Genomic DNA, 24,951 nt, shown 5'->3' with positions numbered 1-24,951 from the left:
TTCAAGGTTCCTGAATGATCGCTTGCAGTCATTCTGTTCTTCGATTAGCTCTCATTATTGCAGCAAGTACCAGGGGCCCAAAAGTGTGATGGTCCAACTGCAGCCAGATTGTCACTTTTTCTTACCGTTCAACTAAATTTATGGTGGAGCAATTTTCCTTGTTTGCTGAGCACATAGCATCCTTGCTATACAATTGGGTTCTGGATTGGACAAGTATTAATGGAGAGTCGGGAACTCCAAGTACATGTTGATTCAGATAGGCCAAGAGTAATGCACATTTTGATATATTTTGGATAGTCTCTCCATAGTTGGGAGAGTAAAAGTGATAGGACTTAAGGTAAATAATATGTTGCTTCACTTCAATGACACTCTACTGCTTTCTTCTTCAGGTATCACATAGTAGTGACTGCTACTGGACGTGGGTGGTGGGGCGGGGGATATTAAAAAAAGAAAAAAGGACTTACCTTTAATGGCTGGCCACCACATCTGCTCTGTCCTCTTGATCTTCCTTCTTTCTGCAGTCCCGGCCGACAGCAGGAAGCACCCGGGCACACAGGCTCCCTTGAGCTAATCACAACACTGCAATACAGCACAGGGATTGGTCTGAGTTCCGTGGTCGGCGCTCAGATGGAGACAGGGGCATGCCCCTCACCAGGCTCTGTAATGCAGGCTGGTGGGAAACATGCAAAGTGCACATGAACTGTTTGGTCGGTTCAACCAAGCAGTTAATGTGCGCTTAACAAGTGCAAACTACTCCTCCCCTGCTCTGGCCAGCCCCGCCCCGCCACTGACTGCAATAGGAAAAATATTATAACAATACGTTATGATCATTGTATTTTTCCTTTTGAGCATTGGAGCGACACTCCTCCGCCTTAGCGGAGGAGATGCCACAAGTACCACATCTAACAATAGTGGTGTGCATTTTCTCAGCATAGAAGATTTTGTCTTCTACCAACTCCTGGTTTGGGCTTGGTGTCTGGTCTGCACATCATTGTGGTGTCCTTCATTGTGTATTCAAAGTTGATGGGTTCTCCTTCTGTCTCCTGCAGGGACAGTACTGGGTGTGGGGTCAATTGTGTTGGGCTGGACCTGACAACATGATGTGATGGGAGAACATATACATCAAGTAAGAAAAATTATGCATGGTAAAATAGTTGCAATCATGGCCTATACCGATTACCGACTGTATGAGGGTCGGGGAAAACACACCCCAAAAGTGGACTGTGATATATTTCAAAAGATGATGTCCCAAAAAACTAAGGCTAAACTTTGTCTTTGACTATCTATACGGAGGTGAAAAATGCAAACAACGAAATTGAACATCATTACAGTTAATTACCCGCCTAACTTAATTTAGGTAGCATGGTACAAAACCTAGTTTTAACATACTCTAAAGTAAATAAGAATTACTGCATCATGTTTGATCCAATGTGTGCTCTTTGAGAAGAAGGCAGGTAGTGGACATGATTCCTGTTGGTTTTCCAGATATTACTCTTGTAGCCAGAGACATGCCCCAGAACACACAGAAAGCAGTAACCTAGCAGCAAAGGGTCAACAGCTAACATTCATGGGGAAACAACAAAGATCATCAATCTCTAATCTAAGCAATGCATCTTTTTTGTGCTGTTACACTTCAACGAAGTAAAAGATACATTTAGCATGATTAGTAAAAAATGCAGGAAGTTTTTCTCCCAAAATGAACACGATTGTAGCATTTCCTAACTCGTCTTCCATATTGGGCTGTTGGAGGTGCCAGTGCATAAAGGTAAAGTCATGAATGCAGAGCAAATGTTGTACTGCTGCTTCTCTCTGTGGACAGTGAGGTGGTTATGCAGCTGACACATTAAGTATCCAGGCGGCTTTCCCATTACATTGCCAATGCTACACTCTCTTGCAAATTAGGCAGTCATATTTTTGAGTGATCCGCACTAGCAGCATAATGTAGCAGGACAATGATACTGTGATATCTATTAGTTACTGTTAAGGAGCCTGGGAGAAGCAAAATGGAGATTTGGGGCCATATGAGTAACGGTAATGCAAACAGCAATCAGCAAGAACAATTTGAGCACTCTTGACGCAGTGCTTGAACCTAAAGGAATGAATAGTTTCATAAAAGTGAGCAGTAGAAGCATGCAAGTCACCAATCAAAAGGATCTTAAAGAGACTGTACTCCAGGGGAGGGACAAACCTGATAAGGGAAGGCAAGCCATTGACTAAGAAACGAACGAGAGTGACAATAAATCCAACCAGTGGTGAGCAATGGGTGGGCTACACTGTAAATTCACAATAGGCTTTTTGCAAACAGACAGCTTGTGCAGTCTGGCAGGCGTAGCCAAAAAAAGAGTGAGGCTAATAAGGAGGGAAGGGGATTTTAGAGGAGGTGGCCATGTAAGTAGGAGAGGGGTGTTTTAGTTCAGCAATGTATGCGTGCCAGGGCCGCACTGGCCATTCTGTCAGTCTGCCACTTCCTCTGGGTTCCGTGGCCAAAAATTACCCCCTTCCAGTCAAGGCCTTAAACATTGTGGACCTGATTTGCCCAATTTTGCAATTACAAATGTTAATTTCCAGTTCAGCCCTGATTCTTGATTTTACAGCATAATGGGTGGAGTGTACGTCTTTGAATCAGAAGACTTGACTCGGGTCTTAAAGTGACTTAATAGAGCTCTTAAACAATATGGCACACCAACTAATGGGTCTACAACATATGGGACCTGACTTAGCCACTGTGCAAAATGCTAGTCACCTGCACTCTTCTGATACCTCCAGTTTCAGGCAATATGGCTCGCGGGTGGGGGACCGGCACAGGGATTGCGTGGAGGGATCGCGGGTGGGTCGAGCAGGGGGTGGGTGCCATAATTAAAAAAAATGTTAAACTTACTTTGAGGCCCGGTCCAGCATCATCCTGGCTACTGCTCTCCTGTCTCCGACAGGAACATGAAGAAGGCAGCCAGGCTCCCTCCCCTAAGCCAATCACAACGCTGCAAAACAGCATTGTGATTGGTCTGGAGCGTGTAACACGGCGCTCAGCCAGGGGCTAGAGTGGTGGACATGTCCTCCATATAGGCTGCATTTCAGTTTGCATGGAGAAGGACAACGTGTGCATGACTGGATTGGGATTCACGAGAAGGCGGACCAAAAAAATCTTTGTGCATTCAAGAGTGGGCACACCACACGTCCCCTGCCCTGCTCGGAGAGCCGAGCAGTCCCGCCTACCCTTCCGCAAAGCAAATATAAAATGGTAATAACTGAGAGTTATTAACATTTTTTTTTGTTTCTCACACTGCGAGAAAGCAGTGGGGTACACTCCTCCGCCATAACGGAGGAGCCACCGCTGGATAACTCATATGTGGATACCTGCTTAGTTTTGAATGTCACGTACCATATTGGAGCTACATAACTTCAGCCGTCCCAATTTTGTATTACGGTTTGTCTAATCTCGTACCTAAAAAGAAAGTATTATTTCTCTGGCATTCACTTTTCTCAGGTTTCACAGCTGTGTTTGTTGTTTGCTTTCCCTCCATAATCTGACCGCAGGAGACAGCTACCTCCCCAGACATGCCCCCAGAATGCTGCTGTCTGTGGATGCCTTCAGTGCTGCCTGTCTCTAGCGTGGGGTTGCACATTTTATGTGCTGTATGTGGCTTTGCGATACACGCGATGTGTTTCTTGGCCTTTTGGATTTATTTTGTAAGCACAGTGAGGACAATGAATGCATTATAACTGTTGCCCAATTAGCAGCAATCGAATTTCTAAATCGGTGTTGTTGAGGCTCTTTGCATGTGATGAATGTGATGTATTCATTACTCTTTTACTGCTTTCTCGCACCATGACGCTGTCGTGCAGCTGCTTTAAATTGGCCTTTCTTTCTTCTCTTATCACAGATTGAGAATGTGGATGTCTGCCTCAACTTTCTGTCAGCCAGAGGAGTGAATGTCCAGGGTTTGTCTGCTGAAGGTAAGAATACATGCTTCCGTCATTGAACATGTGTTTCCTTCTCAAGATTGGATTGTACTTGTTTTTGGGAAGCGCTTGGCTTTTATTATCGCATATACATATACTTCGTTTACAGGTCCTCTGATTTAAAAAAAATTCAGACAAAAATAGGCCTATGCTACTTTACCTTAGCAACAACACTTTGACGTGTAAAAATATAGATCACCATCACATCCCCCCCAAAAAGGCATCCAGTATGAATTTTTCATGGCAAGTTTCATGCACATCAGTCAAGCAGGCTCCTAGAAATAGGAGTGGGGGGGAGGCGTCCCAAAGGTGACATTTACCTTTTTAGGTTTTGCCTCGCCAAAAAGATGCGCTCTGCGCATCTTTTTCGGCGCAGGCGAAAACCTGATGAGAACAGTAGTGTGGCTTTGGTTCGGCCCTCGTCATTGATTGGCTGGCTCCGTAAACGGAGCCTTGCCATTGGACGAGGGGCCTGTCCGTCAATGCCGGACCAGACACGGGGGCGTTCCCGACATTCTTTGGCTTTTGCCGACGTCACGGGACGCCGGGAACGCCCCCGAGTCTGGTCCGGCATTGCCGGCACCCGCCTTCCGTCGTCAGCGTCTCTCCTCCCCCTTCCTGCTCCAAGGCCGTCGTCGGCCGTCGTCAGCGTCTCTCCTCCCCCTTTCCCGCCCCCTCCCGCACTCCTCTGAGACACCTCTCTTCTCCTCTGAGACACCCCTCTTCTCTTCTGAGACACCTCCCTTCGTTTCTTCCTGCAGACTCTACCTCCGCCTTGGAGACACCCCCTTCCGCTCGCAGACACTTCTCATCACCCCCTCACAGACACCTCCTTTTTCCTCGCAGACACCTCGTTTCTCTCTGCAGACACCCCAGCTGCCCCCCCCCCCCTCTTCCCGGTCCTTCAGTTCAATCCGAGGCGGTCTTTCGACAGCACCGTCGCCTCTCCGAGCAGGAAGCAGCCTCGTGCCTTTTGGGGCCTCTCTGAGATAGACATCGGAGAAAGAATTCATTTCCAGCGGGAGAGCTGCTCAGAGCCGCCTCATTATCAGCAGGCCGCGTCCGACACGGCGCAGTCAATCCCTTTCCCGCCCCCTCCCGCTTGTTTCCTCATGGCCGCCTTCCTCCTTCCCCGCCCCCGGAGCCCGGACACAGACTCAGCGCGGCGGCTGCACTCCACACGGACCCGGCTCCTGGCCCCCTCACCCTACCGAAACGGTTCCAGCAGGTTTCTGGGGCCCAACACCCCCGTCCAGCAGGTAAGAACGGCACCCCGGGAGGGAGGATGTGCTGCAGGGGGAAGGGAGCTGGGAGGAGACAGCCGGATCGGTCCGAGCCCGGAGACCAGGCAGGTAGGACAGTGGCACGGGGCACTTGGTTATTCTGTGGATTATTGTAGCCGTCCCAAGTGGCTAGGCTTCAGGGCGCTTCATCTGTAACTGGAAGACAAGTCCCCGAGGGTGCGGGCATTGTGTGCGCCAAGCGATACCCTGCCTGCCTGTCTGCTCTCTTTACTGGAGCGCTGCAGCCAACTGTGTGAGTACAAGTTGTGTAAGACCCTTCATTCACATTTCGTTCTCCTAACTGAATGTGCCTGTAGCTCTCGGAGTCTTCTCAATGTGTCTGTTGGCAAGCTTGAAACCCTTGCTTTAGAGTCCAGCTCTACACCTGGATCTGATGGGTCCCTTGGTCTTTTTTTCTGCCCGACACCTCACAAAGCACTGTCGCTTTTCTGAAAAATGTTATTAATGTTGCACATTCGATTCTTTTTCCTGCTTCACCTCATCATGAATCATTGAGTTAGTGCAGCATATGCTCTGAGCTCACAACTTTCTTTACTGCCCTTTCCTCAAACACGTTGACATTCTCGAACACGGCACAAGGCGCTGTGGTGTACTGGTAGAGGTAAGAAAACAAACTGTGTGCGTTTCCCCATATCTGCTTCTCTCCGACACGCACTCACCATCATCACTGCTTCATCTACACGAGCATGACACTGACTAGGCACTCTCTCAGTTCTATGTGGTCATATACCGAAGTCTTTTTTGGCCACAAAATGTGGTGTATCATCTAGAATGTTCCCTTGATCTTTTGTGAGTGCTTTGCAAACGTGACCATAATGCATAAAGTGCTGTATCCTGGAGTGTACTATACGCCTTCCTAGCTTCTCTTTTGTTGAAATCCATAATTCAAACTGGTTGCAAATTATGCAAAATACGTAATTTGTAACTATGAACTCATTCCTGCGAGAAACAACTGCTGAAGCTATAATTAGTATCCAAAACCTTAAAAAGCATGCACTTTGCCTATTTGTGGTTCGCAGTGGTACCACTGCCTTCCCAAGTTCACTGCCTATACACTGCAGACATGCCTTGTAGCCAAAATTCCCTTGCTCGTGGTAATCTCTGGGCATGGCAATGCTTCACTGGCAGAGAGCACCACTCACCTTCAGCCAGTACCCATAGGGCATGCCCTCAGTAGGGCCTCCTTGATCTTCTGCACTGATGCCCTGTTCCAAGTAGGCCTGATCGCAGTCTGTACGTGTGGTACGGTCAATGTCAACCCCATTATATCTGTCATTCATTAACACTACGACAAGCTGCGCATTGCAAGTTACCGAATGTACAAGTACTCGCGCCACCTTCAAGTGCACAGCATTGGCAAAGTCCTGACGAGCAAACTAGCGAAGAGACGGACTACTTAATGTTTGACATAGAAATGTATGAATTTGGAAAGTTTGCAAATATCTTAGCTACTTGTAAAATGCCTGTTCAACGCAAGGGCAGTTTCAAAGCGCTGCAAATGTCACCAGCCTTGGGGTTGGGAGGACCGAAGCAAGAACCGGGACTCGAGCCTGTGATCGCAGGTCCCACCCACAGCTCTGCCCGGGGGTGCGATGAGGCATCTCGAGTTCTATAGTAAATGAAACATTACCGTTATGGCTTGTTAAAATATAGGGCTTCAAGACGGCCTCAGTGTTGAGCTTTCATGTATCAACCTGTTGTATTGTGGGAGATGTAGTCTTGGCCAGTTTCAATTAAACAAACGGGACCAAGATACCGGTTAACAGGAAACGTACAGGGCATAACATTCATTAGTCATGAAGACAGCTTGTACCTCTAAAAATCCGGAAACCCTGCATGCGAATATGATGTTACGTTAAATGCACTTGAATCGCACAATCCCAACCTTTCACGATCCGCGTGCCCTGTCCGGCTCGCCCATTCACTGGCGTGAATGCGGTTGTGTGTAGAAATGTGTCCCTCAGAGAGGCGGGCAGGCTGGGAGCAGACTGGTATGTGCATTGCTTGGTGGTGGGTTATAGTCAGGGAACAAATCCTAAAAAAATAAGTGGGGATACAGAGTGCAGATACAGAGTGCAGATACAGAGTGCAGATACAGAGTGCAGATACAGAGTGCAGATACAGAGTGCAGATGCAGAGTGCAGATGCAGAGTGCAGAGTGCAGAGTGCAGAGTGCAGATGCAGAGTGCAGATGCAGAGTGCAGAGTGCAGAGTGCAGAGTGCAGAGTGCAGAGTGCAGAGTGCAGAGTGCAGATGCAGAGTGCAGATGCAGAGTGCAGATGCAGAGTGCAGAGTGGAGCTTCAGAGTGGAGCTTCAGAGTGCAGAGTGTCAAAAGCAATGCCAATAGCTCTAACTTTAACAAAGGCAAAACCATTGCATTGTAAATGCTTGTTAATTGTTTGCCCCTTGATTCAGAAAAGATGGTTGAAAGGAGTCACTCCAGATTTCATATATAAATAGAGCTTTCCACATACATAAAAGCGCCTGTCTCTGCCTAGGAGTAAATACATTCAGTAGTTCTTGAGAAATTAGTGTTTAAAAGTTTTTTGATGTAGGCATGAAGCAATTAATTTTAAAGAAATCTAACCCGTTAATTCCTGGATACTCTGTGGATTCACAAATTCAATCCAATCCAAAAAGAATAAGGCTACACTACTGGAATAGAGAGGTTTTTCTCCTGTTTTTCATTGCAGATTTGCACATCCAGCAATGGATTAACAATTGTGCCATGCTCTGCTTGGCTGGTCAAATTTGAAAACTTTCTTTTGCAATTACCAATACTCAATACAATGCACGCCGCACCATGTTGAAAAAAGTATATAAATAAAAAGGGAAGGAGGAAGGGTGAGCCTATCCTGACCAAGAGACAATGTGTGGACCAATGTTACAGGGGCCTGAACATTATTTTAGTCATTTAAATGTAAGAGGAGGAAGTAAAAAACCTGTAAACCCTTATGTTTCATCAGTACATAGCTCTCCATCAGTGCATCTCAATATAGCCAGGGTTATTGTTTTCATCCATTGGTTCCCGATGCAGTGATATGATAAAAATGTTTTGCAAATAAAAAATGTCATGGTCGACTCATATCACCCATGCCGGGGTAAGATTTCTACTTATGTTGGCTGTGTACACTTGGTAGCAAGAATATATCTTTGGCACACACGTACTCAGTCTTAGAGATTTATAAATGTAGTATACCATTTTGGGATACTATGTAAACATATGTATGTGCTCTTTCTCAATCTACCCACCCTTCAGGTTACTTGAGAGCCTTATTTCGACTCATATTTGAGGACACATCAGTTATCATAGAACAGCATTCCTCTCACCTTAAGTGGACGAGTTGGATGTTGACAATGAGAGTGACATGTACAGCAATTGCGGAAAGTTATCGAAGTAACATGGGGCTTAAGTCAATTGTTTCCAAATCATACTTATTAGATCTGCTTTCTTCTGTTTACCAAATCAGCCTTTGGCAACTTGAGCAGTGTGGAAAGTGCCTCTTCAAAATGGATCAATATTTCCCTTTTCTTTCCCAAAACCGACAAGTTTAACACCTTTGCTGCGGCGGCTATTCTGCCGCAGCGCTAAGGGGTTGGGGGGCCGCCCGGCGCGCCCATGCTGGTGACGGAACCGTTCCGTCACCAGCCTCGGTTGAGCTGTGCTCATGACGGAGCGGTTCCGTCATGGCCCCGCCCGCTCAATAGAACGCGCCGCGCAGGCGCGAAATCAGCGCCGCGCAGGCATGTCGAGTGGGCCATGACGGAACCGCTCCGTCATCAGCACAGCGCTACCGCGGCTGATGACGGAGCGGTTCCGTCATCAGTGCGGAAGGGGTTAAAAACATCTAAGGTTAGACGTTCCAATGTATTGTTTGCACACGCAATGGTACTGGTGTTGGAGTGGTATTTTTCTCATCTTTGCATTTCATTCTTGACTATCGTGCACAACAGCTCTCATCAGTTGCACTTCATGTTTTTTTCTAATGTACTATACAGAACCGTAGTGCACGATCTTGGGTCTGGTTTCTTTTGATTATTTTTACAGCTGCTTTCTTAGCAACGCTCACTTCTCTAGTATTGTGAAAATGGTCACGCTGCATCAGAGGCTTATCTCCGATTTCTACAATGAGTATGTATGATAAGACTTATGTTCATCAAAATGTGTTTATCATTGTTATACAGCCTATGAAGAGCCAGTGTGTGATGAAAGACGTGTCGGCTGTCAGGATTGTATTGAAAACTGGATAAAAATGACTTGTGAAACGAAATTTTACTGAAAAATTGAAAAATACTCGAGTGACGTTTTTCTACATTAAGAAAACATCTTTTTTCAAGACAAATCCTTACTGTTTGGATCCTATTTGTTTCTTGTACACTTTATATGGAGTGTGATATTCCTTTCTGCTATATTGGCACATTAGGCCCTCGCTCTAATGTGTACTCACACCTTTTGTGGTAGGGTGTGGGACACCTCTAAAGCACCATCTCATTGAATAATGTATCATATATATTCAGTGATTCTTGTATGCTCACTAAATAGTATACTTTGAGTATGAGTTGACGTAAAATGATGGCCGCTTCTGCAGAATGTGATAAGGGGGCCATGAGTCTCCTATATCTCATAAATATTCATTGGCTCCTAGTTGATCAGGGGGCACGCAGGTGGGTTGAGGGCCCTCCTGCAATGCAGAAGCATTCGTTATGCCCCTGTCCTGATGGTTAATCCAGATACGCACTACTATTTTTTTTCTAGCTGCCACCTGAATTCATGCACCTGTTTTATTATTTGTGTCATGTGTTATCTGAACACGATGGCTTTTAAGAAGGGAAAAGGTAGATCTCGTTGGGTGCTTCTGCATAGGATGTTATAATAGCAGGTACTTATTGGGCTTTCTTTGGCTAATTTTGAGAACTTTCAAATTGTGCATGATTTTCTTAATAAGTAAACATAAACAATCATTTTACACTACTGAATACAGAAGTTCTGAATTTACTCACAATTATGTTACGTTTTACCGAAATATTTTTAATAGTATTGACTAAATTTACTTTTGGGCATACCAGTCTTAAATAAGTTTGACATTACCTGATGAGGTATTGTCTTAAATTAGAAAGTATTGGTTTATTGCACAATAAGTCAATTGATCTTCCTTATGCCATGTTTCAAATTACAAGAGTTAGTTATGATGGGAGACTCCCCAGCCGCTTGTCAATTTGCTTAAAATGTGCCTTTGAGTTTGGCGGAATAGCCGATCCGTTCGTATCGTGTTTTGCTAAATTACCCGTAAAATTGATCCCTTTGTTGATCAACTGTTGGCAGGAATTAGCTTATCTGATCTTGGCAAAATAGTAAGCGGTTTGCTTTCTTCCCTATAACAAGCAGTTATAAAGCAAGAACCATTCACTAATCACATCTCTACATGCCATTAATAAGAATTACATACTTAATGATTTATCCCCAGAGTATGATACAAATCTGAAAAATAACTGGATTCATCCTGAGATACATCAGAGCTGGAAATATATTTGACATTTAAAACCTTCCATTTAAGCAAAGACACTTTGAAATCACACGTCTTTGACAGCCGCGTACCTTTGGTTTGTGACCTGTGAAGTCCCTTTCTTGCACAAATACCTTGTAAATGTTAGTCTCGTCCCGAGGATATGTTAGAGTCATTAGCTACGGACAATTACATCTAATACCCTGTGCATCCTTGTATCTTACTACAACCTAATCTTGACATTTTAAGAAAGACAGAGTAGTTTGAAAGGTAAGAAAAATGTCACAGACATTTGTCACACAGAAACTTAGAATGTGCTTTTCAAGTCTTCTCTCTTAGAAATGTCACTGATGCACAGTGTGAGCATAAAAAGCATGCTATTATATGCATGCACTTTACACGGGATTAATGTTTTTATCCCATACCCATGATGGGAAATTACAAATTCTGACTAAACACTGATGTACATAATTTTCGAGCACATTTCACAAGAGCTGGCTAGACCTGGAGGTATCAGAGCGCTTTGCATGAGGTAGAAACATTGTTTCAGAACATGGTTACAAAGTTACATCAGTTACTGGAGCGTAGTTACAGGAATTATATGAGTACAAAAGCATAGTAAAAAACAAGAGGATAATAATAGGCATGGGGAGAGAAGATTAGGGGAGAGAGGGAAGGAATAGGGGAGGTAGACGGAGAATAATGGAGGGAAGAGAAGGGGGAGGGTGTAGGAGGCTCATCAGGGAGACAAGGAAAAACAGTGTCCGACGTCCGGCTGGGTAGGTGACGGCAGAGGGGTGAACCAGAGCAAAACTTCTCTGTAGCTACGAGGAACAACTCCACCGGTCATCGGCCAACAGTTGCTCGGGCACCGCAGTACATACACAAAGGTTAGTTTCCACCTATGGGGGCATAGCCCAAAAGTTCCATAGAGCGTGCCGGTCACTGTGTACGGTGCTGTGCTCCATGTCTAGTAGATACTTTGGACAGGGGCAAAAGTATACGATAAAAGAGCCAAAACCATCCACAAAATATGTTTTTAAGACTAGTTATTGATCTGTGGTCAGTAGTTAAAAAGCATGTGCAGCAACAAAAAAGTCAATGTATGTAACTTGAATACTTCAGTTGAGAGGCAGAATAAATTTGATTTAAAACTTACAAATCACTGAAATTCACTGTGCTTTAGGAGGGTGGGAAAGGTCTGCTGATGCTTGCTCAGAGGGACCGGTACATATATGAAAAAGACTCTTCAAAATTCAAAACAGTGTATTTCTTTGTAATGTGATCTGTGCAATGCATTTCAGGTTAGCATATTAAATTATACAATTGCATTGAGTGTCAATTGTTAGAAGTTACAGATTATAATCGTGATCTTGGAAACATTAATGCCCCCACCAGCTCCCCTAAACATGACATAGGGTATTATTATAGATGGAGTAACATTATAGTTGTTTTGCTTCTGTGCAGCACCCACCTGAACTAATGTATTTAAAAGTGATTTAATGTGATGTTGAACAAAAAAGGAATCAGTGTGAAAAAATAATTGCTGAGGATCACACAATGTGGCCAACTGGAAGTCAGGATTGATGCAGGGTAGTTGTGCAGCTCAACCACTACATGGTTATGTCATTCTCACTTCTGTTTTAGATCAAAGCATAATGTACTTAACTCTTTGAGGGCCTGAATCAGTGCACTTTGCTAAATACATCCAGGCTATGAATGTTTCATAAAGATAGGTGGTAGTAGTGTTTAGGAAGAGTGATGTTTCAATGTGGAAGTTAAAATGAAAACCATAGCACCCATCCTTGGTCAATGCATTTGGAACATTTGCTCCATTTAGCCAAAAGCCTTTACTCATTGTCATCCATTCTTGAATTAATTTACCCAGCCACTCCTCACCATCCAGCTATTTGTTCATTGAATCAAGCAGCCCTATCTCCAATCTTTATCTATTCTGTGATTGGTCAAGGTTCAGTACTGAGAAATGTGTTGCAAAACGCACCATATTTGCAATTAAAAAAAAGAATCTGCGGAAGAACTTCCCCATCCCTACTTGGAGTGGTCTGACTTATTCTCTGTGCTATCTCACTGCATGCAGTATGGGGTCAGGTCTGACTAAATTTGCAAGGGCTGCTTTTGGTTCCCAGGCAGGCGATGTGAGAGAGAAATTCCCCTTTAGTCTATTTAAGGATGTAGTTGTCAAATTGTCAAAACACTTTCTGAAGGGTACTTAAGCAAACAAGTCTATGGTTGAGAGAGAATGACCCAAAGCCCACTCTATATATTGTAAACAATAGGTCAACCAAGAGCTGTTATGCCATACCTAAAATGTATGTTTTTCTTAACTAATGTAGGGGTTCAAGAGACTTTTGCATTCATGGCATAGTTTCCAGAAATATTATAAATCGATCTAACTATCTTTTCTTTCAGTGATTTTATTTCATTAATTTGGATAGTAGTGTATGAGGCTTGTGTGTCAACACCACCTACGGGAAAGCCTCTTTTCGATGCATCACTTACATCATTGGCAGTGTCACAAATTCTGTGCATTCATTTCAATCTGTTTTTGCACAGAAACACACAAAAACGTCATCACAGGTGCTAACTAACAAGAAAATCAAGGCAAATCATATTTGATAAGGAGGCTAATTAATGACCTTTCATGACTGCAAATTGTTATGCAGAATTCCTTCTGCTCCAATATTTTGGTGGGTGCTATCTCATAAATAAAACAAAATTAATCAGCATCATCTTTCATTTGCAGAAATAAGAAATGGAAACCTGAAAGCTATTTTAGGACTGTTCTTCAGTTTATCTCGCTTCAAACAACAGCAACATCAGCAGCAGCAGTACTACCAGTCATTAGTAGAGCTCCAACAGCACGTAACTCATCACGCCTCTGCGCCTTCTGAATCCAGCCAATCCAAAACACAAGATATGCAGTCGAGGTAAGTCTGCTTAATCTGTGCACTATCCTACCTCACCCTTTTATTGAATAAAAGCACATCTATTTTTGCTCTCTTTAAATTTTCTATTAGAACGCAGATTTACAGCGGTGCAGTCAGTTGGGCGAATCTCACTTTCTATCGGTTGAAAACTCTTTTCTCACAATTGTCACAATTAGCATGGCTTGCTTTCTAAATATGGTGCAGTACATACAGCCAATGACGTAGCCAGTGTGTCATGGGCTGTACTTTAAGGAAGGGAATGGGCCCCCTAGCTGCTATTTGAATTGTAAAATACAGCAATAATCACGGTTGAGAGGGCCCCTCTGGCCTCTGGACCCTGGTACCACTGCACCTGCTGCACCAGTGGAAGCTACACCCCTGCATGCACCATTATTCTATGAGTGCCTGAGTTTCACACCATCATTTGAACTTACTGCATGCTTATTAGGCACCCCTGCAGGTACTGAGGCTTTTTTGGTATATCAGACTACTGTTCCTACGACCACAGATGCTAAAACCATGATACGCTATGGACAGGGCCGGACGGGCCGTAGCGGGCACCGGCCAATCCCCCGGTGCGCCGCACGGGTGGCGGCTGGTTCTTGGCCCCTGCGGGCCGTTTTTGTTACAGGGTTGTTTTAAATCAGCACCTGTAACAAAATCGGCCGAAAACTGGCCCGGCAAAGAGCTCGGGGGCACATCCAACGCCCCCCCACCCCACCCCCACGAGTGTGGAGGGGGAGTGAGGGGGGGGCCGGCCGAGCAGTTTGCCAGGGTTCCCAGTCCGGCCCTGGCTATAGAGAACCAATTCTCATGATCTGCAGGGTAATGGTGATGCATAGTAGTTTGCGTTTGGACATTGAAGAAATAGGTAGAATGGCCATTTGAGCATGGGTTTGTGGCGCCTAAAATGAGCTTTCAGCAGTGAATCTGTTTGCTATTCATTCTATACTGATATGGGGGCAGTTGCAGAAGCAGTGCATCCGTTTTCAAATAGAAATGGATTGCCATTGGGCAAAGCATTGCCTGCATTTTGCCTTATGTGGAGCAAAGGCACAGATAAAATAAATTCACACGCACCGTCCTGGTTTTATTTGGGCGATGCCCTTAATAAATATCTACTTTGTGCATTTTTCACATCTTTGCTTTGGAAGTAGGCAAAACACTTTTAACTGAAGAATTATAGGTAGTTAAGACAAATGATATAGGTTCGTGTCTTGATTTACCTGTTGCTGTTTGTTCACCTGCATCTTTAATATTGATTACACCATTTAACTGCTAGTGTCATTACTTTCTGTTGGTAATTATTTTTCCTCTCTTCATATTTACCCCGCCGGGCTCGTTTCCCCATCCTATCTCTGTTCTAGCATCATTTCACTTCATCCTGCGTCAGTGATCCTGCTTCCTGTTACTCTGCTGTTATTTTTTGCTCACGATGATTTCTACAGTCTGTGTATAATCATAAGGGTCTCATTGTGGCATATATTCAAAGCTTATTAACTGGGCTCTATTAACTTGGTGTCTTATGCACAATCCTAGTTTTTGAATTCAGTGTCACGTTGAGAAAGATGTGAGTCAAACTGATTGATTCTTAGAAATGCGCATGCTACGTTCAACTCAGGCACAGGGCCGGACTGGGAACCACAACTGGCCCTGGCAAAGTGCTAGGCCGGCCCCTCCTCCCCACTAGGACGGGTTGAAGGTGCCGCCGAGCTCTTTGCCGGGGCTGGTTTTCGTACAGGGCCGAATTTGCAGCTATGCTTCAAAAACGGCCCTGTAACATTGTCTTCGATAACGGAGGGAAAAATAGTCTTGAACAGACTGGAATGCTTTGTATATTACGGCTGAGGAGAGCTCCAAGTGCAAGCAGGCACTGCCCAACCATGCTCCAGCCATTTGCAGGTGGTTCACAAAAGGTTGTTGCCTTATACAACATTAGCTGATCTGCCTGCTGGCCACATGTTACTCTATGGTCAACATCAGCTAACTTGGACCAACTGGTTATGGCGTTGCATTCCCATCTTGCATCATGGGTGAGGACAGCAGAACAAGGAGGAGGAATATCACAATCTGCATTGCCTGCTTTCTGAATCTAAGTAATTCCATGACACGTGCTCTCCAGCAATAGGGCTTTACTTATAAAATTCAACATTTTTGGATTAGCCAGTGTTACCAATGAACAAAATTGTATTATTACCATGATAATTTCAACTCTAAGGTAGTCAATATTTTAAAAATCAACTTTATTAAAGTCAGGTCCATAAACTTGTTAACAAACTGCCTTGTTGTATATAAATAACACAAACAGCACTACATGTCGGTACACAGAATAAACAATGATTAAATGTTCTTGTGTTATGTTACAAATATGGAGAACCAGAAGGCTGTACTGGAATGCTGAAATATCCTATGCAGCACACAGGGCTTAACAAAAATCAGAGCAAAGAGTGCAGCTCTGTAAAATATAAATTTTTGTAATAAAGTACAAATATGCATTTTGTAAGAAGATACCAACTTTGACAGAATGAGATGTAGATCACATTAAGCTGTCCATAACTTTGCAGATGTGTTATCGTGGGTGTGTTGATTCAAATCAGGAGGTCAGCATAAAAGACAGATCTGAATGCGAAAAAAACGTCAAAGAGAAGGTAAAAAGTTAAAGACAGGAATACCACACCGAACTTCAAAATAATAAAAATGGTATCGGACAAAAAATGAAAAATAAAAACAGAACTCAAAGTTATGAGTGAAAAAGTCGTTATTAGTGCCTATCACTTTGTAATAAAGTAACTATTTTGCATGGTCCTGACAAAGGATTAAGTAATTTAAACTTCAGATCACTCCTTGGTAGCTGTGGCGCAGGGTAGGCAGGCTTCACTTTGAAAAAATGTGTAAAGCATTTAGACATACCAAAATGGATAAAAAAGTAAAAAACATAGCACAATAATAATCCAACTCCAATTTACAAAAATAGATTAAAATGTAATCAACAAAATGACACCAAACTGGCAAAACCCAAATAAAGGGAACTGGAGATATGCATTTTAAAAGATATAAGTGAATATTGTGCTAACAAGTGTATAAAGCGCCAATGATACTCAGTAGTAACAGTAGGCTGGAACCAAGGCATGAATTGAGGCCAACTGTGATGGGGTGTGGGCTAGATAGCCCAACTAAATTGGGCCCGTTACTGAAGTAGATAAGTAAAAAAAAGAAATTTAACTCACAATATAGAAAGGGACTTTGTGTTGTCCGAGGATAAACTTTCCCCGGCATGGGACAAACCTCAAAATCAATCTGAGGCGATGGAACTGCAGGTTGGATACTGTTTGCGTTCGGTCACCTTGAAGCTCTGGAACACATCTTTTGGTGCCCAACAACAACAGGAGTATACTTCAAAGGCCCCCAAAACCACACAGGTCATCTGGGATATGTCACAGCTTTTATGTGTTCCTGGGGCCACTTATGGGATCAGCCTTATGACCCTTCGAAATCTTTCTGTCTTTGGATTTCAAGCTGAACGGGCTCAACCTTTCTCAGGTCTTTCTCACAGGTCACAGTTGCTAAGTGCAGCAGGTCAAACCCCCTGGTATTCTTTTGCAATTCCAGGAGTGTTCTGAGGAAGGTTGAGTGAGGGTCTAGCTTTGTAGAGTTCACCAGCCAATGGCTGGGGTACACCTTAAAACACCCCAAGTTCTTCTGACCAATGGAACAGCAGTTTCCAGGCCCTGACCTACCTACTGTGCAGTAATTGCTGTTTACTTTACTGGGCCAAATGCCATGTGTCATGACATTTTCAAGATGGCGAAAGTCATTGGTCATGCTAAACTTAGCCTCTGAGGGCTGGAAGTATGTGTGGGGAGTGTACTGTGGTAATCCTAGTGCCAATCCAATTTGAAGCAGGCAGTCTACACACAAAAACCCGGAGATCGAAGCCTGGTAGGTTAAAAGCAGTGTCCTACAGCAATCAGACAGATGACACAAAATAATTGCCTTAACTTCGTGTTTGCTCCCTTTGAAGGCCACAAAACGTTTCCATGTGCTTCAGACAGACCTGTAATGCAGGATCTGAGACTGGGGTGTCAACTGTTGGGGTACAGCACCCACCCTGCATGTTCTGTTGAGCTCAGAGAACTCATCGTTGCTCCTTAAGGCCAAATCATGGTGAGCTCCTAGGAGGAATTTCACAACGCATTCAAGGCTGACCACTGACTGGGCAGAAGCTGCCGAACTAATGCAAATTTACCTCCTGAAAGCTCAAGTAGGTAAAGGGTAACTTTCTAAATGGTCATTTTCCTTAATATTTACAAATATCCAAATTCACAATTACACTGTATTTTTAATAACTATTAAAACAGTAGTTTAATTATTTTTCGAGCTTGTGCTTTTCCCGAAGTAGCAGTATTAGTCTGCACTCTGGTTTTCTCCATAGGACAGATCGGCTTGTCTGCTTTTAATGAAAATAGCGTTTTTGGCCTTGTCATTATAGGAACATGTCAACATTAATATTCTACATGTCTCAATTTATATACCATGCAACCTACCTTCTGGGCTACAAAGCCTGCATAAGGGTGACTTACTAATATTTAAAAGGGGGTATTTTACCTGTCAAAAAGGATTCCTTTCACACGTTACTGCAGTCATACTGCACTGGTAGACCTGAAGATATGTTTTTCTTGTCACACTAGAGGATGGCACAATAAAGGCCTAAAGCCACAGGTGACATTAAACCATCTTCCTTGTATACTGGGTTTGGGCAGGTCGAATACCCTGAGGAGCGCTAATTGCGGCTCCCTCTCTCACCACTGCGTGGGTGCCTGGAATTACACAAGGGGGCTAGTAGTTCCCCCCTGAAGGAGCACCTTGTTCTTCATTTGTGCTGGACTAAACCATGATTCCAGCTTCCAGGGTTCATCACTTCACATATACAAACATACATTCAATCCGTCTCTGTCAGAGTAGACGAGGATCCCTTGGTCCTGACGAAATACCAAGATCCTTTGGACTTTAAATAGGCATGAAACATGTTGGCCCCATTCACTATACACATTCTGTTTTGAGCTCGAGAGGTTATAACTTTTCCCCTCTCCAGCCACGACTTTACACTCCTTGTTTTTATTATAGCATAGGACCCTAGTGAATAAAGGATATCTTGTGGGTTGCCTGTAGCAATTTGTAATTCTCACTTGCACTTTCCCGTCGCTACTCACATTAGTTTTTTTGCCCCCTCACCACTCAGACTTCACATTGGCAAATAGAGAAGACCTCCGACAAAGAGCCACACGTAGGGCCCGTTGGGCATTGGAGAAACGGCCCAATGAGGAGCTGCCCGAAAATAAATCATGACACCCTCTGGGGTGTGTGAGGGCCCTTGCTCCTTAAAGGAGCGATCCCCTTAGCTGTTCTTTCAACCTCCTGGCATCTGAGACATAACCACTTCTTTCCCCAGTCATCGCCTTCCTTAGGAACTACATACTTCGTTTTCTGTCATGTAACTGCGCGTGCCATGAGTGCAGTTTCTACACCATATAATATTGCTTTATCGGAGAGTTAAATCCGGGATCAGCCAATTTCTACATATTTTAGGCGTGCAAGCACATACACTGGGCACTGGAAAGCTGTGCCCTAGTGTGCAGAGTCTAAAAAAAGGCAAACAAATCCAGCTGACAAATGGGGGTGACCGCGCAAAAAGGGGCATTTTCTCACATTCTGGTCATGCAATTAAAAATCAAGGCACAAGCAAAATACATAGACACACTAATTCTTATCTGAAGACGAATGAAATGGCAAGAAATGAACATAATGTTATGGTAACAAGTATAAAAAGAAGCTAGTCTCAACTGACCAAACATGATGAATCTGAAAAGTACTTTGATTTGCCTCACTGCACATGAGAGTTGTTATATTGCTGAATTTAGTTTGTGTGATGTACAACTTTTGAAACAAATGTATTTTTTTAAATACATTATTTATTTCAAGTAGTACATTACAAACATTGTATCATTAACGAACCGGGTGAGTGAAATAGCATCTAAGATCATTGCTAAAACTGGAGCATTGGCATACAAAGGGACCACCAGTCACATATAGGTGAATATGACATCTGAAAGAGACATGTTAGTGATAGATTCATTACCTTAGAATATCCCCAGGTGTCAGACTGGATCCGGAAAGTTTTTCTTAGCAGTACCCCTGCGCGTCAGTAGGTGGCGTCCTACGGCTCCCCGCCCGTCACTGGCGTTGTCAGCGCCGAAACGACATCACGGAGGATACTTAGGCGCCAACCATGCGCGCTGACGTCAGTTCGTTCTTTTTCCGCGCCGAAACGCAGATCCGGATTGAGCACCTACCTCAGTCATTTTTTGACTACTCTTTTGAGACTTTTTGTCTCCTTCTCTTGTCTCTTGGTGCACGTAGGGATGCCCGAATTTATGTCTTGTGGGTCGTGCTGCCGTAACATGTTGGTGGCGGATCCCCACGATGTGTGCCTCTACTGCCTGGAGACCGATCAGAACTGTCGAGACTGTCGATCCATGGCCCCGAAGACCTTGCGGGAGCAGCACTGGAATTTGCTGGAGTTCTGGCATTCCTCAAACCGCCGCTCCGGGTCTAGGGGCCGTTCACGAGACCACTCACGGGACCGGAGCTCTCATTCCCCGGGCTCTAAGTCTTTGCCTTCAGATTCCGGTAAGCGACGCCATTAAAAGAAGTTCTGCCGCCACAACCAGCTCCTTCTACACCGAAGCTGGACGAGGACTGGGACGGGTCCTAGGACCCCCTTGCCCGGCAGTGTGACTCCGAGCAAGATTGGGTGGACCAACTTGAAGATGCGGGCGAACTTGATAAGTCTTCTGACCCGGGGTTTGCCTCTCCTCCACCTACTATGGAGGAGAGTGCTTCCTACACCGTGGTGCTGCGTCAGGCTGCGGAGGCTCTCAATCTCGACCTCCCTACGTTGGTCCTCAAAACCAACCTCCTTACGGAGGTGCTCCAGACAGCGTCTGCATCGCCAGAGCTGCTGCTCCCTTTCAATGAGGCCCTCACCAAAGTCCTCTTGAACACTTGGTTGCCACCGGCCACAGGGGCGCCAGTGGATAAAAACGTTGATAGGCGTCATCGCCCGGCGCCTGGTGTTCCCTCCTTCTTGACCACTCACCCCACTCCTGAGAGCCTGGTCATACAGGCCTCGATGTCACAGAGTGCCTTTCCCACAGCTCTACCGTATAAGGACTCTAAAAGGCTATAACAATTTGGCAAGAGGTTGTTCTCCTCAGCCAGCTTGGGGCTGCTGTCGGTTAACACCGCCTGCTTATTGGGCCGTTACTCCCAAGCAGTGTGGGATTCTGTAGCTAAGGTTTTGCCTCAGTGTTCTGAGGAGGTCCAGGCTGTCCTTTCCCAAGCGATTACGGGGGGTGAGAATGCAGCGAAGTTTGCCATCAGGTGTGGTTTGGACACCCCTGATTCCTTGGGCAGGGCAATTTCCACGACCGTGGCGTTGCGACGCCATGCCTGGTTGCATTCCACTGGGTCCTCGCCCGATGTTCAGGGCTCGCTCATGGACATGCCCTTTTATGGCTCCCACCTCTTTGGCGATAAGGGTGACAATGCCCTGGAGTGCTTTAAAGACTCTCGGGCCACAGCCAAGTCTTTGGGTCTTTCCGCCTGGGTTTCGTTCCTTTCGTGGCCAGGGCAGGGGCACCCAAGCACACTCCTCCAACAAGCCTGTGCAGAACCAGCCTCAGCACGGCCACGGCCATGGATTCCGCAGGGGTGGCTCTGGTAACCAGCGCGCAGGTCAGTCCACCTCCACCCCCGCTGCTTCCACCTCTAAGCCGTCCTAATCTGAGCTTCCGGGAGCACCCCACGCCGATGGGTGGCAGGGTCCGCCACCACCTCCACCACTGTCGCGAAATCACATTGGACAAGTGGGTGCTGCAGATAATCTGTCAAGGTTACTGACTCCCCTTTCTGTCTTCCCCTCCAGCTATGCCACCTTGGTACCACACATGTCGGGTGATGATTTGGCTCTTCGCTGTCAGGAAGTCACGGCCCTCCTGGCCAAGGGGGGCATCCAGTGCGTTCCTGGTCAGGAAGTAGGGAGTGGTTGTTATTCCCACTATTTTCTGGTCCCCAAGAAGGACAAGGGGGTCCTGCGCCCCATCTTGGACCTCCGGGATGTCAATTGCTTCCTCCGGAAGGAGAAGTTCAAGATGCTGACTCTGGTCTTGGCTGCCCTGGACCCTGGAGACTGGATGATAGCGTTGGACTTGCATGACACTTATTTTCACATCCCCATCCTGCCAGCCCACCGGCACGACCTGCGGTTCACGGTAGGCCAAGAGCATTTTAAGTTTGCCGTGCTCCTCTTCTGCCTTACCAGTGGCGGTTGTTGCGGCTCTTCTGCGCAGGTCAGGGGTGTCAGTCTTCCCCTAGCCTCGATGACTGGCTGTTGAAGGCGGGCTCGCCCCAGGCAGTCATCACCCACCTTCATACTATGGCCGACCTCTTGCATTTGCTGGGGTTCTCCATCAATGTGCCGAAGTTGCACCTGAGTCCCTCTCAGAAGCTCCCTTTCATCGGAGCGGTTCTGGATTCGATGATGTTTCCGGTTTATCCTCTCGAGCAGCTGGTCTGGGATATTCAGGCTATGATTCCGCTCTTTCAGCCTCTATCCTGGGTTTCAGTCAGGCTGACCCTCTGGCTTCTGGGCCTGATGGCCTCCTGCATCCTGCTGTTGACACATGCCAGATGGCATATACGGGCTCTGCAGTGGGACCTGAAGTTCCAGTGGGCACAGCATCAGGGCAACCTGTCCGATCACGTCCAGATCTCGGAGGGCACGACAGTTGCAGTGGTGGCTCACGAATCACGATTGGGTCAGTGGCAGATCCCTCTCCATTCCCCAACTGGAGCACACAGTGGTGACGGATGCATCCCTCCTGGGATGGGGAGGTCACATGGGGGAGGCGGAGATCACAGGCCTCTGGTCTCCGGCGGAATCCCGGCTCCATATCAACCTTCTGGAGCTGCGGTCGTTCCGGCTTGCACTGAAGGCATTCCTTCCCTCTGTCCGGGGAAGTGTAGTGGAGGTGTTCACGGACAACACCACCACCATGTGGTATTGCAACAAACAGGGCGGGTTGGGGTCGTGGACCCTATGTCAAGAGGCTCTACGCCTCTGGACATGGCTGGAACATCAAGACATTACCTTGGTGTTTCAACACCTGGCAGATTCTCTGAACGCCAGGGCGGACAAACTCAGCCGCTGGTACATGCTGGATCACGAATGGCGTCTGAACTCGGACCTGGTGCAAGGTCTCTTTCTGCAGTGGGGAGACCCTTGGTGAGATCTATTCGCCACCCAAGAGAACGCGCAATGTCATCAGTTCTGCACGTTGGAGTTTCCAAGGCGGCACTCGCTCAGAGACTCTTTTCGTCATGAGTGGATCTGTGGTCTATTGTACGCCTTTCCACCTATACCACTTCTGCCCAGAGTGCTGAAGAAAATGAGGCGCGACCGGGCCAAAGTGATTCTTGTTGCTCCGGACTGGGCTCAAAGAGTATGGTATGCTGAGCTACTCAGTATGAGCATCGATCCCCCGATCCGTCTGCCTCTTCGGGAGGATCTTCTGTCACAGCAGCAGGGGACGGTCCTCCACCCGAACCTGTCCAGTCTCCACCTCCATGCGTGGAGATATAGCGGTGACAGTTGACACCTTTCGATCTTCCTCCCGAAGTCTGTAATGTCATTCTGGCAGCCTGGCGTCCCTCCACCAAAACGGTACGCGCCTGCAGGTGGAAGAGATTTGTGGCATGGTGCACAGCGAAGGCTGCGGATCCCCTTTCTGCCCCTCTTTCTGAGGTTCTTCTGTTCCTTCTCTCTTTGGCCCAGCAGGGCTCCGCTCTGGGCACTATCAAAGGTTATCTTTCGGCCATCTCTGCCTTTCTGCGGCTTCCAGATCTGCCTTCTCTTTTTAAGTCTCCGGTTGTTAACCGTTTTCTTAAAGGCATTACGCATACGTTTCCACCGGTACCTTTCATAATTCCTCAGTAGGACTTGAATCTTGTCTTGACTTTTCTGATGTTTTCTCCCTTTGAGCCCCTTCATAACTGTCCTTTACGTCTTCTCACTCTAAAGACGGCTTTCCTGGTTGCTATCACCTCTGCCAGAAGAATGAGTGATCTCCAGGCCCTTTCTTCCAAACCTCCTTTCCTTTCTGTTCATCTGGACAAGGTGGTTTTAAGGACCCGTCCTTCTTTTCTGCCAAATGGTGTCACGCCCTTACACATCGGGCAGACCATCTCTTTGCCCACGTTCTTTCCGCCTCCGCATCCTTCAAGGGAAGAGGAGAGACTCCACCGTCTGGACCCAAAACGTGCACTCGCATTCTATCTGCAGCGTACAGAGCAGTTCCGGGTGGATGATCAGCTTTTTGTTGGCTATGTGGGCGCCAAAAATGGTCTGGCTGTGCACAAACGGACCATCTCCCGGTGGGTCATTCTGTGCATCAAAGCATGTTACTCCTTGGTCAAGAAGGAGCCTCCTGTGGGGCTGCATGCCCATTCGACCAGGGCAACTGCAGCTACTACTGCCTTGGAACGCGGCGTTCCCTTGCAGGACATTTGTCAGGCAGCTACGTGGGCCTCGCTGCACACGTTTACCAAGCACTACTCCCTTGACAGTCAGGTCTGGAGAGACGGCTTCTTTGGCCTTTCTGTGCACAGTGACTTTCTGCTTTAATCCTGTTCGCAGACCCACCACCGGGGTTGGTATTGCTGGGGTATCTATTCTAAGGTAAGGAATCTTTCACTAACGTGTCTCTTTCAGATGCACAAGTTGCTACTTGTGTAACGTTATATCTGTAAGAGACATTAGTTAGTGATAGATTCCTTACCACCCCACCCATACTCCCCCTTCTGCGAACTGATTGCTAGGGTTAAGGTTATCCCCTTTTAGGGCCCTAGTTTTATGGATCAGTGGTCAATATCTTGCATGGCTCTGAGTTTCTGCGCGGAAACTCGTGTACAAAACTGACGTCAGCGCGCATGGGTGGTGCCTAAGTACCCTCCGTGACGTCGTCTCGGCGCTGACGACGCCAGTGACGGACACGGAGCCGCAGGACGCCACCTAATGATGCGCAGGGGTACTGCTAAGCAAAACTTTCCGGATCCAGTCTGACGCCTGGGGATATTCTAAGGTAAGGAATCTATCACTAACTAATATCTCTTACAGA

The 24,951-nt window shown here is 46.1% G+C and overlaps 1 protein-coding gene across 2 annotated transcripts in view; it reads left to right on the top strand.

Moving 5' to 3' along the window:
* Window positions 1-24,951, top strand: part of NAV3 (neuron navigator 3) — a 1,248,418-nt gene that overhangs the window by 374,549 nt on the left and 848,918 nt on the right. For both annotated transcript variants that reach the window (XM_078674251.1, XM_078674250.1), the window contains exons 4-5: window positions 3,882-3,954; window positions 13,534-13,717. In XM_078674251.1, the coding sequence (XP_078530377.1) occupies window positions 3,882-3,954; window positions 13,534-13,717 (257 nt within the window). The remainder of the gene's footprint in view (window positions 1-3,881; window positions 3,955-13,533; window positions 13,718-24,951) is intronic.

This window comes from Lissotriton helveticus, chromosome 1_1 (assembly GCF_964261635.1).
Source record: "Lissotriton helveticus chromosome 1_1, aLisHel1.1, whole genome shotgun sequence".
Taxonomy (NCBI): domain Eukaryota; kingdom Metazoa; phylum Chordata; class Amphibia; order Caudata; family Salamandridae; genus Lissotriton; species Lissotriton helveticus.
Note: the sequence above shows the minus strand (reverse complement) of the source record. Positions and strands in the feature narration are given on the sequence as shown.